We start from the raw sequence: 18641 nt of genomic DNA, 5'->3' as shown, positions 1-18641 counted from the left end.
AAAATCAAATTGGGTGATCAACAAATGAACATAATAAATCGTTAGTCAACATAATATGGCTTTTGCTCCATTGTACTCAAAAGGTGTTTTTGTCACAAAAGTCATATTCAAAACATTCAACAGTATACAAACGAGTACTGTGAATGGCACTTAATATTTCTACCACACTTTTAATAGTCCTCTATACAGTCATTTGTCTTTGAGTCACAAATAACCTTGACCTTTGATCCCAAAATCAATTGACCTATTACATACCCTTTGTGCAAGCTCTGTACAAAAACAAGTTAAAATATATGGTCTGTCTATAACTAAAGTTACTATGCAAAAACCATTTTTTTCTTCTTTCAGTGCTGGTGATTTTGAATTTTAGACCCCTGAAAACAATAGGCTCCTTTCTTACTAAAGTATAAGTCGTTCATTTTCCATGGTGAGATTTTGCACACAAACCAATTTTCATTTTCAACTGGAGTGACCTTGGCCTTTGATCTTTTGACTTATTAATCAATAGGCTACTACCTTACTCCAAGTACAAGCCATCCATTATGGCTAATCCAGGTCTGTGATGCAAAACTTCATGCATTGTGTGCAAACCTTTTTTTCTCCCTTCAGTAAGTGACCTTGACCTCTTGATCCCAAAATTGACAGGATTCTTACTTCCCCATGTCCAAGGCATCAACAAAGTTTAGTCCAGGTGTGTGAAGAAATAATATTATTGTGTGGAAACCATTTTTCTCTGTTCAGTAACAGTGAGCTTTTATAAGTATCTTTAATTTTATATACCTTTTAGAGAATTTTAAAAATATTACCCGTATTTGTTTTTTTTTTGTAGTACTGCATGTTAAGGTTTATTTGCAAGTGGGGTTTATCTTAAAATCTTTTGCAACTGTTAACATTTACATTGTAGGAACTTTACTACAGGTAAAACCGGTTATATCATGATGCTTGGGGTCCAAAGAATAACATCGCAAAATAAGCGGGATCATGTTAACAAATTTTTAGAAAAACTTGTTTCTAGTAAATGTGCATTGAAATTTCATTGTCATCCATTTCAACCATTGTCATCCATTTCAACTAACCTCTTGATCATATATCATTTGTTTTGTATGCTGGGTTTCATCATACAGTTCAGAATTGCATACATGCCATTATGGTGGAAACAGTGCATGGTGAAGTTAAGGCAACATTAAACGCAGTGCTGGAATTAAAAATCTGCTAGGGATATGAATAATTGGCTTTTCTGAGAGCAAGTATTTAGGATCTTAAAAAGAGAGGTCATCTTAATTAAAAAATGAGAGCCAGGCTACCATCGAGTTATAAGCGGAATCACATTATAATAATAATAATAATAATGAGGACTTTGTATAGCGCCTAATCTTTAGAAGCTCTAAGCGCTTTACAACATTAGACAACACCTATAAGATAAAAAAACAAACATAATAATATTATTACAAAAACAAACAACATGAAATTAGAAAAAGATTAAAAAATAAAAAACATGCTGAGAATATTTCAGGTAGGAAACATTATTAGGTCTTTAAGTTTGTTCTTGCAGTCAAAATAAGTGAGTTTTGAGAGCCCTCTTGAATGTGATCACTGTGTCTTTGTGTCTAAGTTCAGTGGGCAAGTCATTCCATGTTGCTGGGCCCTGGTATGCAAAAGAACGCTGTCCATATGACTTTGTTTTCATAGTGGGAATAATGAGTATACAATTGTCAGAAGAGGAGCGTAAGTATCTTGCTGGTGTGTACACATGGGTGAGGTCAGATAGGCTAGACATGGTGGCCAGTATTAATGGTGGAGGAAGAACCCGGGAAAACCCCGGAAAGAACCACTGACCCACGAGAAGCTACTGGAAAGTTTTCTCACATACCCAACTGGCTGAATCCGAGACTCAAATCCACGCAGACAGAGGTGAGATGGCAGTGATCCATAATGGAGAGCGCTTTAGACCACTTGGGGCCCTGAATCTTGATAATACAAGCATACCTGCCAAATCTGATCAAAATATGTCCAGAAACAAAGCCTCAAGAGTTTTCTCAAACAAGTGCTGATGACTGGATAGAGATAAGAGAATCTATGTTGGGGTTTGCACCAAGACAAGGAAAAACCCAGTCAAGGCGTTACATTATTTGCCTCCCCACAAAGCTCTGCCAAGGGAGGGGGAGTCTAAAAATGTAACCCCACAATTGGTAAAAATACAGATGTATATTATGTTTTTACTGGATGCAGTTTTAATGAAGTGTGTGGTGATGGAGAAGATTTCTAATTCATGGTTTTCTTGGAAATTGATATTTTCTGTCCTGGAAATATGCATTGCGATTACTTAAGTGCAATGATACACTACATGGAAATCTTGTGGAATAGCATGTAAACTGATGAATAAACCATTATGATTGGTATTAAGTGCTGGAATTTTCATATGTTTATAAAGTTTGATTCGACTGGGGTTGGTTGAGGATGTTGGACAAATATTGAAGAATGCAGGTCTGATGTCGCACTTTTCTGGTCATCTTTGTAGTAGCTCTTGTGAGTATTTGGATTTTTGTAGCCACTGATGTCTATAGTATGTGTGTCTGGAACTGTGTTTTCTGTTATAGCTTGTTCCACAAAGCATCATGAATTTCATCCTATCAGTAATACAGTAAATTTTCGGGTCAGTGTCATTAAATGTACCTAATTTGTTTCACATGAAGTATTTAAAACTAAATAGGTACTTTTAGCTACATATAATAATGCGGACTTGAAAATTTACTGGGTTACAGATAGGATAAAATTCACCATGTGCAGAATGAACTACAGTTTCAATCATTATATCAAATAGCTTGACTATGTGTGTGTGTGTGTCTCTCTCTCTCTCTCAAAAATGTTTTGTATGGCGTGTTATCAAATTTGGAGAGACATTATGTTGCTTCATGGGTCAATTTCTTTTTGTTACATATCTATTGTTCTTGTTGCTGTTTGATTTTATAATAACTCCATCAGGCACAGCAGTAAGCAAGGGTTTCTTCTTTGTAAAAATAGTTCCTAGTGAGTGGACACCATGACAGATGACCTAACTGAGACAACTAGACTGAGATAAGAAAAGGTTAGCATATTTTACAGCAAGATGTCTCTTTCACATGGGTGAGAATGCACAATGCCACAACATAGGCTTTTTTGATCTATGGCTTGGTGAACTAAAACCACAGAACCAGCTGCATTAATGAGGCTGTGTGCTGGATGGAAAGATGGGCAGATACAAGGTTTATTACATATTACTGCTTCTATACAAGAATATTTTGCCCTTATTATAAGAGAAATTTGTTAAAGCTTAAAAGTCTCAAACTTTTGTCAACACTTTCATTGTGGATAATACTAAAAGCTTCACCTAAGCCATGCACTCAGTTCATATATAGGAAACATTTTCAATGGATAACAATGATTTAAGGAAAACAAAAAGATCCTAGCATGTTGTAATTTATGTGTTTTATGTATTTTGCAATGTAATTTAGTTTGATATTAGTCTTATAGAAGTTTTGGTACCAGATGCACAAACTGGCATTGGTTTGTTGGTTCCATTAGTAATATGTAAAACTGACTTCTACTCTTCCAGGGTCTTCAAATTCTAGAACTGACAATTTAGAAGGGAAATTCCCACTTGTTTTAAAAACAAAATAAATTCTAAAAATCTGAGGAATTTAATGTCAAAATAACTGCTGGTCTTGAAAATATATATATATGAGGCATGATTTTTGCTCATTCGCATGATCTGTTTGCAAATTGTTTTAGAAATTAGTATGAATCCCGAAATTGTGCATTCTAGAATTAGACCTGCCTCTCCAAACTGCTATCGAAAAACACTGCTGCTTTAACTATGCTGAAAGTTTTAATCAAGATCTGTCTGATCATATATATTTTCACTTAGTTTTTTTAATAACAAATTCAAACCAGATGTTCATGGGTGGAAGATGAGATTAAAATATCATAGATTCTTTTGCTTCATGTATTGATTTGTTTTTCTGATATACCTTCATGTTTCTGTAGATTAGAATTTCCTACATGAAACTAGGCAAGTAATGTACATGTTACATTAATTATTTTGCTGCATTGCTGAAGTGACAGACTAATATCGTGTGTTTGGTTGCTTGGACTTGGATTCTTTGCTTGTTTCATTGTTACTGGACAATGAATGAAATATTGTTTATAAGTTTAAGGATAGAAAAAAATTGTGGGTATCAGTAGTGGTCTATCACCATGAACCCTACACTACACCATTTCTACTCTTATAATGTTGGTTAATTCCTGGATCCAAATAACTTAGTTGCACTTTGTTTTATTACTGCTACCAGATTTACATACTTAACTTCTTTTGTTAGTGGCTAAATTAAACCAATCGCTAACATAACTGCATACTCTATAACTTTTCATTGTGTGCACAAATAATGACACATTCTTCCAAGAACAGCTCTAACCTCACTTGTAATATAGGTCACTTTGAATGCACAATGTAAGTACAATTCAGATGATGATGACACAAGAAACTTACCATAGAAAACTTCAGTCTCGGTGCCGTCTTGAGCCTTCAGCAGGTCCAGTATATTGTCCAGCTCATTTAGGGGCATTGTGGGTATGTAGGCTTTCTGGAAGAGATTTAAAAGTAAATCAATATATATCGCAAGGAAAAATGAATTATTTAATTTTATAGTCCGTATACAGGGTCTATTTAGTATGTATGATTGACAGATTCATACCAAACTGTAAAAAAATCCCACAACAAAATCAAGTGAACGAACACAAATCACTATTCATAATAATGGAATGCCCTATGTAAATAATCTGATAGACATTATCTGTCCATTCCATATCATTTAGAATCATAGGAATTCAATGTATAAAGAATAATACTTCTTTATAAATATGAGAAAACTTCATACCAAGAATCAAGTAGAGTTAGTGAAACAGGATAAAGTATTTAGTTATCCTTTTGACAATGTATGCCTTAATATGACCTCTCCTGATAAAATTCTTGGTGTATTCATAGTAAACAATTTTATTTGATCTATTCACATTAAACATGTTTCAAAAAGGGTTAATTCTTATCTTTGGCTACTGAGGAAAATCAAAACATACATTCCTCTTCAGTATAGGGTCACTTTTTTTAATAAAATTCTTGGTGTATTCATAGTAAACAATCTTACTTGGTCTATTCACATTAAACATCTTTCAAAAAGGGTTAATTCTTATCTTTGGCTACTGAGGAAAATCAAAACATACATTCCTCTTCAGTATAGGGTCATTTTTTATAAAATTCTTGGTGTATTTTTAGTAAACAATCTTACTTGGTCTATTCACATTAAACCTATTTCAAAAAAGGCTAATTCTTATCTTTGGCTACCAAGGAAAATCAAAACATACATTCCTCTTCAGTATAGGGTCATCTTTTATAAAAGTTGTATCCAGCCATATCTGGACTATTGTAATGTAATTTGGAGTAATATCTCTATTTCAAACATAACAACACTTTTAAGACTCGAAAAGAGGGCTTGTCATTTAATTCTAGATCAATGTATAGACAATGAATAATATAAAGATTTTAACAACACATGAAAGAATATTTCTTAGAAAGGCTAAATTGATGTATAAAGTATCCAGAAAAGACATTCCTGTCTATCTAAGCAATATCTTTCACCAAAGAGATGCTGATGACACTCCAAATTTAAGGTCCATAAGAAGTAAAAATTACACTATACCAAGGCCAAAAAAGGAATTGTTTAAAAAAAGTTTTCAATTTACTGGTCCAGTGGTATGGAACAACATTCCCAGTGACATAAGGCAGGCTCGTAGCATTACTTCTTTTCATAATGTATCAAATGGATGAAATCTTTAGACATTTGAACAGTTCTAGTAAAATAAATACCGCCTGCTTTTCTATAATTTTGCATCATTTTCACAGTTTAATTTTTCCATGCAGGATGATATTTTACATATTATATACGTTCATGTGTTCACAGATGCCTGTGCATATGTTTCAGGCTTGATACTTTGATTTTTAAAATCAATTATCTAGTGTCAAGCCAGATTCTTCACATCATGTTGAATATACTGCATATATTGTACATAACAGATAGAAGGCCTCAAGGTAGATTGAGTTACCTTCTCTAAATAAAGTCTGTATTATTATTATTATTATTGTTTAGAGGCATTTAAGAGTAACTGAATCAGTGAGTTTATCATTGGTAGTAATGTTTCTTTTAGGCATGCAGTATCTCTTTGAAACTGAGTAACATTTGGACATATTCAATTTCACAGTCATTTATAAAACCATTTCATTCTGTAGATGCAATATTATTTGACTTGTCTGTGGATTAAATAATATGTTATGAAAAGCTCCTCATGTATTCTTCAAGACGTTCTGATCTACAGTATGCATATTGCTATTTGTTATTTTACTTTCAAAGGATGCCTTTTCTTGTACAGTATGAACACATAAAAAAAAAATAAACATAACGTTTTCGGAAGTCTTAGGCAAAAATATAGTTTTTGGAAGTCTCAGACAAAGGAAGCCTGTATTTTTTGCTGCAGTCACAGTTCTGGATCTCATATGCCTGTAAAATTAGATTTATACATCTAAATAGAGTACTATCACCCACCTTATACTGACCACAAATTGGTGCAATAGGCTACCATGCTTTTCATGCACAGCTATAACTTTACTGAGAAACATCAGCACCAAATCCATACATCTATCAAATCTCTCTAGGAGACAACAAAAAAAAAGTTATTGAAACAACACACATTAAGCATTGTCCTTTTGAGTTGGATAACTAAATATTTTGTCTGCATCCTAGATCCCAGTCATGCAAAAACTCATAAAGTTAGCCTGCACAGATTTCATTTTCAGTGGAGATAAATATTTCCTGTTTTAAGTTATGGAAGGTTATTATTTGTGCATGACAGATTTTACCTGAAAATGTACCATATTATATGCGACTTAAAGTGGAATCTCTACCTTGAAAGTAAGACAAACAACAGAGATCTTGAAAATGCTTAATTACGCATATTTGGATGCCAATTTTTTATCTGGGATGCAGAAAATCACTGAGGTGGGAGTCCTCTGTACGCATGTAATAGGTGTATGGCAAAAGTTCAAAGACTTGCCAGTCCTGCTTCAGTGAGCTGCTTTGTGGGAAAATGTGTTGATCAATTAGCTGTGCTGATATTTACAATGACAGAATTCAGTGACTGAAAGACCCCTTGATACATACATGTTGCCATTTTATAAGAGTACATAAAAAAGAACATGATGCAATAGCTGGGTGGCAAGTTCAAAGGCTTTGACTAGCGGCCGGGTGGGGAAAATGTAATGATATTTACAGTGATTGAGTTCAGAGGCAGAAAGACCCAGAGATGTACATGTGGTCATTTATAAAAGTACATCAAATAAACAACTTTACCTGTCGTTATTCTGTTCATTTCCGAATGTAGTGGAATAAGCAGTGCACGTGACCTCTGAATCAAGACATGTTGAGACTTAGACCAAATGCCATTTGTACGTGGGTGACAAGTTGCCTAAAAATGTAAACTTCGCCTTCTTCTGTTAGGAAAGCAAAAACGACTTCACCCTGTGATTACTGAAGCAGTACATTGATTGACCATACCATATTTTTTTTTTAAATGCCCCTCGCCTTAGCCCAGTTAGTTCTAGTGTTGCAGCAAAATGTATTCATCAAGGCATCAGTATCTAGGCCAAGTTTTTATATCAATTACGTTGACAAACAAACTCTTGCCCATTCACAAGCATTATGTTTTGATAGCTGATTGACCATTAACCCTTTTCCGAGTAAGGTAGCAACTATCAATTTCCTGCATGCTATCCTTTGATGATAAAACATACAAATTTGTGTTTTAAGATCAGAATCGGTGATCTGGATATATATTAACTGCCTCTTGTACACTATTTCATCCTAAAATTAGTTTGAAACTGTAAGTGAACCAGTAGGCCTAATGGGAAATAATGGCGGACTTCGCTAACTCTGGGATGTACCTGTTTATTAGATCGTCTGTTTTCTTAAATCATAGGGCAAATATATTCAGAAAAAAAATACAACTCATTGAAACCAAAGCCTAGGTATTATTTTATTAAAGATTTAAAATGCAAATTATGTTGGTCAGAAACATGTGGGACAATGCTATGTTGTGGAATTCACAAGATGCGCTTTAAGGTCTAAGCTGTTTTGTGACCATATGTTTTTGAAAAAATACAGGAAAAGACCGCATATCAGATACTTTTTATTTGCCTAAAACTACTACAAGTATGTATACAAATAAATAAACCATAAATTTGCGATCCTGTCAATGGATTGTTGTAATGAAGCTATAAAGTGAGTGATTACATTACGAAAACCTCTCCATCTAAAAATAGATGTACTCACATCTTTGTTGATTCTGTAGGAAAGAAGGGACTGCAACTTTTGATGGTGGGACTCCTATTTTTACCAAAATAGGAGTCCTGGACTCCTAGTTTAAAAATCCTAGTGAGACCTCTGAAACAAGTATTTTATTTGTAGTAAAAAATGTCTGACCCATTAGGTGTGGTCGGTCTGACCTATTGGGTCTTTCTGTTGACATTGGGGTGAGGCAGGGACCAGTGATATACTAATTAAAACACTGAGTCATATTGTAATCTACTGTTTCTACCCAATATACACACTTGTTCTGTCCACCTACCCAAATTCTACACTACTGTTTATCTACACTGTTTCTCACTATATTTGTCCACTCAGAATATCTATCACTCCATTATGTATATTAGGTATCCTTTCTCTTAACTCCCTATCTTGTATATCTCTGATTCTTATTTCCAACTACATCTTATCTCTACTGTCCATTTTTCTTTCTGTTTCCTTTCTGCTTTCCACCCTTCACTATATCCTCTGTGTGTGTGTGTGTGTGTGTGTGTATATATATATATATATATATATATATATATATATATTGTGAGCCCACACCCTTTCCCCATATACAGAATATGATTGGATAACCATTACTAGATGAATGACAGCTCCCTTCCCCCCAGATCATACCATAACCAAATGAGGCTGAAACAGCAGGAATATGACCCAGTTATTCAGACATGTCATAATGCTGACCTGTTTGTCAAAGTCTTCTTGAAACCCCAAAACTTAACTTACTATTTATATGTTCTCCCACCCAACTTAAATTAGTTTCTGTGATGTGGACCATAGAAAGTTACCCAGATTTATCATTGTTCCCTCACCTCTATCACTGAAATTATTCACACACCCCACATGTTACTAGTTAGAAACCTGATATTGGTACTGCTATATATTTTACTTTTTCCCCACACTAAAATCCCTTTTGTCATATGTACTAAGAATCCATTTGGTCATAAAATTCACAAATACATGTGCAAATGTAAGTAATCAGAAAAAGAAGTTTGTTGAGGACCATCATCGATAAATTGTTCACCATGAAAGCCATCACAACTAGAAGCTTTTGAAGTTCATGTGGTACAAAGTGTGCTGTACAGTTCTCGCTCTGAGATTTCATCACTTAAAGAGTCTTGTTAATGTACGTGTTTCTTAGAATAATGTTTAAGATCATGGACGGTTTTCTCTATCAATTTATGAAAGTCTTGATCATAAAATTTATAATGTTTCAGTGTATACGTTCCTGCAAAATATTTGCAAAAGCTCAGCTATCAAAGGTGGGCCAGAACCTCATAAAAGATTTAAACACAAGATCTGTTTATTTGGCTTCTCTTTTTAATTAGATGCCAGAAGAGGGAGTAAATCACATTTTTCGTTCTATGAATTTTTCACAAAATATTCACTAGCTATTCCTGAGTATTCCTGAATTCAAGGTTCAATTTTGTATACAGAGCATTTGTTTCCTGCTGCAGGCCTCTTGGCATGGTTTCAAATGGGACACGACTGATGCAGTATTACCTTTATCCAGTGTCATCTCGTGAAATCCTTTAATTCTTTACATTTGCAGGCATTATGTCTAAAGCAGTCTAATACACACTTGTATTCATGCTACCAGCAATAATAACATGCCCATCTTCCGAGAGATGCTCATTCAAGTCATCAAGAATCACCATTTCACAGACGTGCCCAATATCATTCTCTGAGAGCATATAGACAGAGTAAGAACAGATCAGGTTTGTGAAAGAAACCAACAAGCTTTGCACCTGTGGTTCTGTTGCTTTGTTTTCCATTTGTACAATTTTTTTTGTTTCAATTGAGATACCTGATTTGCCACATCTGATTTGCCCTATAGGATCTGATGTCTCTTAGCAACATGTAAAAGTTGCATATTTGGAATTTATGGAAGCCATAAATGATGGATTTTGGGAAGAAAGCTTGTTTTCATTTATGAATGCAATGACAGTCATACTCATCCAGTAAATTGCCGAGACATACTGTCAATAATATTATGCCTCTGACATTCCACAAAAGTAAACATCAAACCACTGTCACATTTACTTTAAATAAAAATTAAAACTGATATTGTGAGCTTTCTTAAAGTTTTGAAGGATCACAAAAGAAATAGGGGAGTGAGATTTAATAAAATGGAATATGTGATCTGTATGTAGTTTTGAACAAGAGATTTGACTCTTACAAGATTTCCAGTGAGTGCAAAAGATACCATGGGGCTAAGAGAAATCATACATTTCCAAGTTTTACGAGACCAAATCAGGGAGACCAGTTTTCACAATCAGGGAGAGTGAGTCCCAGTTTTTTTCCTAAGTTTATGAACTTATATTTAGTACCAACACATTTTGAATTAGTATTTTTAAAATCAATTAGACTGTTCATCTGCCTGTGCTGATTACTATTTTAGTGAAATGCTCAGGCATACATTTTTCAAAATAATATACCTTTTGGTCCCTCCAAATATGCACTAAAACTTTTCTATAAAAATTATGCTTACATTTTCAGCATGGAAAATGCACCAGTGATGCCAGTACTCATATTTTGGTTTATGTCTGTTATACACCATTAATATACCCTGTACACATTGATGCTACCTTAATGAAATGTTTCAACTGTCCAAATACAAGTATTCTAATTTAAATAATTTGTCTCTGTATACATCTGATGTACACTAGTCTCATGCCACTTTTGTCAGAGATAAGCTTAGTACATGTACTAAGCTTGTTTCTCATAATCTGTAGACACCAAAAAGCATCTGTATTTATGCTGTATAAAGGACACACTTGTAGTATGTCTCTGATACAATGCTGTACAGGCAAGTATGATCTAGATTTAACAGACACATTGATAATACTTCAATACTCATAGATACTCAGATATTGCTTTATTTCAAAAGAATATTATAGGTACCAAATGTGATCATTTATCTACTTTCTTTTCAAAGATAATAGAAATAAATAAGTCATGGATAGGTTTCATCATATTTTGTATTTTTAAAACCTGCTATGTATAAGGACAGATGTTTATTTGAGCTGGACAACTAAATGTTTTATCTTCATTCTGATCTGTACATGGTTATTTGAATAAATGTCAACTTTTGGCCATATGGAATTTAATTAGGACAGGTTACACTGAAATGCTTTGTAATAAAAATAACCTTTGTCTTTGATGTCCTGTCAGCAAGTTCAAAGAAGTTTACTGCTGGCTGCCTGTTGTGTTTATTTACCACCAGGGCTTATATGTGCTTGGCATCTTTAGCAATATTTAATACAAAGGTGCACTGATGTCTGCAGGTAAATATTAATGATACTTATGTAACCCATGCTGGTGAAAAGATTGTCATTTGCACTCAAGTGAATGTGTTTTAAAATAATGATTTTTATTTACGAAATACTGGCATACAGTATAGTTCTCTTCTGGCCTTAACGAATTCATCACATGATTTTATTTTCTCCAAATATTCTGGGTGACGCTGGGTCATCAACATCTGTGCACAAAGCACTATATTGTGTCACTTTGAATTTTGTTCCATTGTTTCAATTTATGCTTCCATATCTCGGCCATCTTTGTATATTCCAACAAAAAAAAAATCACTTCACAGAATCCATAGTCAACTTCCGATGTCGGCTTGCTTTGCAATAAAATAACCTTTGTATTGATATCCTTTGCAAAATAAAGTGTCTGGGGTCGGCTACTGAGATCGCCGCTTTGTAATAAAAGTCGGATAACATGTTCAAACCTTTGAGCACAACCACACACAATTGTTGCTCATTGTTCATGTCAGTGAACAACATGGTGTGTGGTATCGGACATAATTGATACACGCTACAGTATGGAAGCCTACGCTACTTATACGGATTTTGTGGAAATGTTTTATTCTTTAATGCTCATGTTGAAAAAAAGGAATAAATGATAACAACACAAGGTTAGTTTCTTTCTTTTTATAATCAATTAAGCATTTTATTTATCTATTTTATTTCATGCATCATGTCTGCGGCATGATGCCCCAGTGCTAGACATCACTATAAACTGCCACACTGCAGACGTCGTAGCGATATGACTGAAAAATTGTTAAAGCTACGTTAAAAATCCAAATCACATCACATCACATATCTATTTTATTGCGACGTGCAGTTGTGAGGGGGGAAGCACAAATGCAATATCAATTTATTTCGTTCTTAAGTCTTGGGACATATGACCAAAGTGAAAAAATGTTTCACCATAAGTTCTGGGACAGGAAAAAAATAATTATTATAATAAATACGGTAACTAGAAACATCTTGAACATATTCAATAAATGAATATTAATATCATAAAGTTTTCCTTTGTCTCACATATATGAAATTTCACAAACATCATACATGTGACAGAACCAGGACATCAAAATCAGAAAATTTCAAGTTTTATCAGTCGATTGACTTCTGAATCAGATGGATTTAAAAAAAAAAATGTACATGTTGTAAGTGGACTCAAATAAAAAAAAAAAAACGCATTTTTTCTGATATAATAGGTATTCTCTTCATATTATAATAAAACAGCAAGTTTTGAGCATAAAATAATATTGTGATGGCAGCTGTTACAATAATAATTAATTAACTAGTCAGTATATTAAAAAAGAGCTGCATGGAAAAGAAATCTTCAAGCATGTTCAGTTACATTCACAAGTTTATTGCCTGATGTCAGCTGATGACATTTTGATCATCATTATCTTTCACTCTTAACAGGCCCTCAATAGCTTTCTGGTCCAGAATTCTCCTGTGTGATGATGTCTGCATATATTTGGTAATATCTTTCTTTCTCCATATACTATCTTAAAATCCACTTAGCATGCAACACACAACGTAAACTCTGGACCTTTGCTACTTACATGCACCAACTTGCACTCTAACTTCAAAGCATTGTTGAACTTGTTGCAATATTTTCAAGCCAATGTTTTTTTTCTGCACTGGAAGAAAGTCTGATCTGATATTTTTACATGAATCGACCAAAAGAAGATAAAAGCTACCGTTAAACATTCCTCTTGACACATCTTGAAACATACAGTAACAACTATACAAGAAAAAAAATTCAAAATGCTTATATATGTTTCTACTGGAATCATTTTTCTCTCCTTGTTATCTAACTTGGTCAATTTTTGGATGAATTTTTAATCAAAGACTCACAAGCCATCATGAACCATGTATGATGCTTTTATTACTGATAACATCACAATAAGTACCCTGCCTTTTGCCCTAAACTCTCCAAATTACAACAATAAGGTAGTCAATTTAGAGCTTGGTGTGTACACTGATGTCTAAAAAAATTTAATCAGATTACTCAGCATGCATCAATACATTAGTGGAAGAGCTCTGGTAACCAATAAACTAGTTCTGACCAGTTTCTATACTATGTGGATAGAATGCATAACATGTTTTTTTCTTTTCTAAACTGAAAAAAACAATTAGTTTTTAAAAGCAGTAGATTTTAACTATAAAATGGTATGTGTGGTAGATGGTCTTTAAAATGTTTTTGATGTGTTGTAACTTCCAGTAGATCACATGAAAAGAATCACGTTTGAAAGGGACTGTATGAATATGGTATTTTTTAATGTAATTCTGGAAAAAACTTTAGACAAACACAATGATGATAAAAATAAAAACAATGACGATAGATGTGACCAGTATAAACAGGCTTGTTAATATAGGGAAAGACCTTATACTGACAAAAATATGTGCCAGTCTGGAAAGACAGGGATGGTTTTGTTGAGTTTTACAGTACATTAATGCATGAAAAGACATTAAGCTTATTGAATTTTGTATAAATAATTATAGCTATTTTGAATATGTACATATGATAAGATTACTTACACTCATTGAGTGGGGCTGAGTAGCTAATCTGACCAATGGCTGCACCAGAGTTCTGTTACCATGGAGATTTTTTAGAGTGATGTCACAATGCATCAGTACACATAGTACTCCTTGCTGTTTAAGGTCAAGATCAGGGGTCACTGTCAGGAACAAGACTCCACATGTATTCTGAAGAATCTTCTGTGCTATGTCCTGAAAGAATTGGTATTTATGAGAGGAAAATCAATAACCAATATCAGAGACAAATTGAAAGCTGCAATCAATGAACTATGCAATTATATTTTTTAATATTTTTGGCAATTTTACATTCAATGTAATCATGCAGGACACATCAAGCAGTTTAGTGTTCAATATCTACAATTAAATAAAAATAACTTGCTTTATCGGATTATTATTCATCAAGCAAGAGTCCCAAAAGGGTCTATATTACTCACTTGGATGACAGCAGACACTAGTTTAATGCAAGTTTAAGGAATCTGGCTTAGCAGAATGCAGTGTCAACTTTGGTCAAATGCTTTCAAGTGGGTTGTGAAAAGATGTCTACAAATATTTTTCTCTTGCTAGAATTGTTGCCTCTTGTATAATGGCTTCATTCTTCTGAGAAGTATTATAAAGGTTTTTCTGTTACATGTAACTGCTGCCAAATCTGAAAAAAAATCTGCATCATTTGAATAAACTTTTAATAATAATAATAATAATAATAATAATAATAATAATGCTTTATTTATAGAGGGTGACTCATTAGTCAAGGACTATTCCTCCTTGAGGCCCTCTTAAAGAGAGTATAACATTGCACATTATATGAAGATAGCAATAATTACTGGGTTTTTTAACATGTTTAGTATTAAAATACGAAATTCCATTATCTATTAGAAGCACATACATGCTCATGATATCTCTTCTTAAATACTCTAATATTTTCAGCAGATTTTGCATGTAGTGGAAGTTTGTTCCACATAACTGTACCAGAGCATTGGAAGCTCTTTTTAAATTGTTCTGTTCTTGGTTTTGGGTGGTAGAAGGTTTCCATGTGATATTGATCTCAACTGGTATTGTGTTGAAAAAGGCCTGAATAAGTCCTGAAGATACTCTGGTACAGTTCCATGCAGACATTTATATAAAAGAACTGCCTTGTGAAAATCTATCCTGTCATATATTGTGAACCATTTGAGTTCTGTAAATAATGCTTTTGAGGGATGATCAACAGATGCATCTAAAATTATGCATGTTGCTCGTTTCTGAAGTTCATAAATCCTGTCAAGCTCAGATTTAGCACAGTTCCCCCATACATTTGAACAATAATCCATTGTTGGAAGAATATATGGCTTACAGTATAGATTTCGAGTTTCCATAGGTAAATATTTCTCGATTCTGCGGAGTAGGGCAATTTTGGATGACAGTGTTTTGCAAAGCTTATCAATATGGTCATTCCATAATAAATTATTATCTACGGTCACACCTACAAGCTTTTCATGTTTGACATTTTCTAATGGATGATTATTTATTGCAAGAGATAGTTCTGGCTTCCCTGACTTGTGTAGCTTTTGTGATGTCCCCAAAATCGTACATTTTGTTTTACCTTCATTAATTACCATCCTATTTTGTTGTGTCCAGTTTTGGACTCTAATAAGGTCTGAGTTTAATCTCATTTGGATAATTTCAGTATCAGAACTAGATGTATCCAAGGTTGTATCATCTGCAAACAAATCTGTGTTTGTGGATTCATTATTTAATGGTAGATCATTGATATAGATAAGGAAGAGGAAAGGGCCCAAAACTGAGCCTTGAGGGACTCCTGAATGAATTGTGCGAGTTTGAGAGCTAATATTGCCAATGCTTACTTGTTGAGACCATTGGTTTAGGTATGATCTAAACCAGTTTAAAGAAGGATTGTCAAATCTGTAACAGTTCAACTTTTGCAGCAGAATTTCATGATCAACAACATCAAAGGCTTTCTTGAAGTCAAGGAAAACAGTCCCAGTCATATGTCCATTATCCATTTCCTTCAGCCAAATATCAACTAATTTGGTAAGTTCTGTTTGGCACGAGTGGTACTTTCTAAATCCTGATTGTGCTTTATAAAAATAGTGTGTTTCAAAAAATTTATTGACCTGAATGGCTACATGCTTTTCAAATAGTTCTGACAATACAGATAGAATTGATATTGGTCTGTAATTCCTGGATCCTCCTTTTCTCCTTTCTTAAAGATGGGTGTAACCTTTGCACATTTCAGTGTTTCTGGAAAATTACCAGTCATTATACTTTAGTTTATGATACGTGTTAGTGACTTTGTTACTACTGGTGCAGCAATTTTAAGAATGCGTGGACCAATCCCATCCAATCCAGAGGATTTATTAATATTCACCTCAATTAGCATATCAAAAACATTAGCTTCACTAACATTATCTATTGAAAAATAATTATCATCAGGAATTTTAGCTCTTATAAATAACAGAAGAGCATCAAGTTCAATTGGGATGTTAGTCTGGTTCTGAATACTGTTACTGGAGATGGTTATGAAGAAATTGTTGAACATTTCCAGTGTCTTGTACAGATGTTGCTATATCATCATTTTGATTAAGTCTAGGGGGAAGACAACTGTTCTTGGGTAGGTTCAGATCTTTTAGATGCTTCCACAATGTCTTGGTACTCTTACTTTCATCAATAGCCTGTTTATAGTAGTTCTCTTTTGCCTTATCTATCAGGTGCTTAGTTTTATTCCTCCACTTTCTATAGTTTTTCATGTCTTTTTTCTTGTGGATATTATCTCTGAGGTGCCTAGCCTCATTGATCTCGGGGTAATCCACTTGGGTGTAATTTGGTGTTTAACCCTTTTTGTTTTAATTGGGGCATGCTTGTCTAAGGCAGCATTGAACATCCAATACCATTTGTCTTAGGCAGTGTTGACATCAGCTATATTGCAGACTGATTGGAAGGGTTTGCAAACTAAATCATTTAAGAACATTTCCTCATCAAACTGTTTTAAGTCCCTGTATTGTATTTCAATGTGTTGACCATTTTTAGATGATTTTGGAACATGTCTAAATATACAGACTGGGTAGTGGTCACTCAGTGCATACACTAGCACATTAATTTCACGTATGTTTTCAGGTTTATTAGTATTGACATGATCAATGATAGTAGCACTTTTATCTGTTACTCTAGTTGGGGTGTTAATTGAGTAAAGTTGTAAGTTTCAGAGTTACTTATCCATGTTAATGGTGGAGTTTTCATGTAGTCGATGTTAAAATCACCTAATATGATAGTTTCTAAATCTTCCTTTAGTAATGCTTTTTGAATTTGGGCATCAAATCTATCAATCCAATCAGCTGTGGAACTAGGTGGCCTGTAAACTGAACATCAGAGTATTGGCTTTGATTGGGTAAGGGTTACTTTGATCCAGACACTTTCTACCCCAATAGCTCTAGATCAACACATTTGTTACAACTAATGGAACTGTCTACATAGAGAAGAATATCCCCACCCTCCATAGATTCCCTATCTTTTCTTTCAAAGCTGAAGCCCTGTATTTGGAGAGCCAAATGAATCAGTATCATCAGAAAGAGAGGTTTCCCATAGACCTAGAATATTGTCTGATCTAATTTGCTGTAATATTAACTTTATCTCATTCAGTTTAGGGAGGATGTGTTGAATATTTAGGTCAATTACTTGCAGACCTCTTTTGAGGAGGCCAAAGACATGTCAATTTCGATCAGAGGATTGATTTTCAAACAAGTTAGTAAGCAGTGTATTGTTTTTAGACTTGACTGATTTCTTTTCATTGCCTTGATTATTTACATAAACACATGAAGAAGATAATTCATACAAGATCCATCTGTCGTACCATGACCACATGTAGTGGACACGAGAATGTTCAATATGAGACTGATTTACATACCTACAAAAAGATATTGATATATTAGACACCTGAGGAGCCTCAGAGGGAGAAGTAACTTGAACAATATCACATAGTTGTTTACATGTTAACAAGCTGCACTTTGTAAAGAAATCAGATAGTGCCTGAAATCTGTTTATATAATTATAATTATTACATGTAAGAGTATACACATATTCTAATGCATTTTGTTGCTGGATATGTGTTGTATAGGCCTGTATATCATTGCCTTCTACCTATTGGTATGTGCACAACTTTTGCTTATGTCCTAGTTTGTTACAAAGATGGCAACAAATCTGATTTCCATGCAGACATTGCTGTGTTACATGACTGTGCTCTCCACAATACAAGCAGTTTTCCAATTCATGCCTAACCCCTTTTATAAGTCTTATGTACTGGTCTATATTCCTAAGGAGCATGGCAGTACCTCTGTTGGACAAGTGGATTTGGTCTCGCTGGTAT

General features: G+C 34.0%; 1 protein-coding gene across 1 annotated transcript in view; it reads right to left on the bottom strand.

The window, feature by feature from the left end:
- The window catches only part of LOC149786029 (E3 ubiquitin-protein ligase rnf213-alpha-like), a 598535-nt gene that overhangs the window by 72056 nt on the left and 507838 nt on the right, over positions 1-18641 (bottom strand). Inside the window, exons 76-77 of the mRNA XM_089976317.1 lie at positions 14285-14476; positions 4526-4619 (exon numbers count right to left, since the gene is read on the bottom strand). Coding sequence (XP_089832443.1) covers positions 4526-4619; positions 14285-14476 — 286 coding nt within the window. The remainder of the gene's footprint in view (positions 1-4525; positions 4620-14284; positions 14477-18641) is intronic.

This window comes from Sinohyriopsis cumingii, chromosome 12, assembly GCF_028554795.1.
Source record: "Sinohyriopsis cumingii isolate HCF-2022 chromosome 12, ASM2855479v2, whole genome shotgun sequence".
Classification (NCBI taxonomy): Eukaryota; Metazoa; Mollusca; class Bivalvia; order Unionida; family Unionidae; genus Sinohyriopsis; species Sinohyriopsis cumingii.
This window is presented reverse-complemented; position numbering and strand designations above follow the sequence as displayed.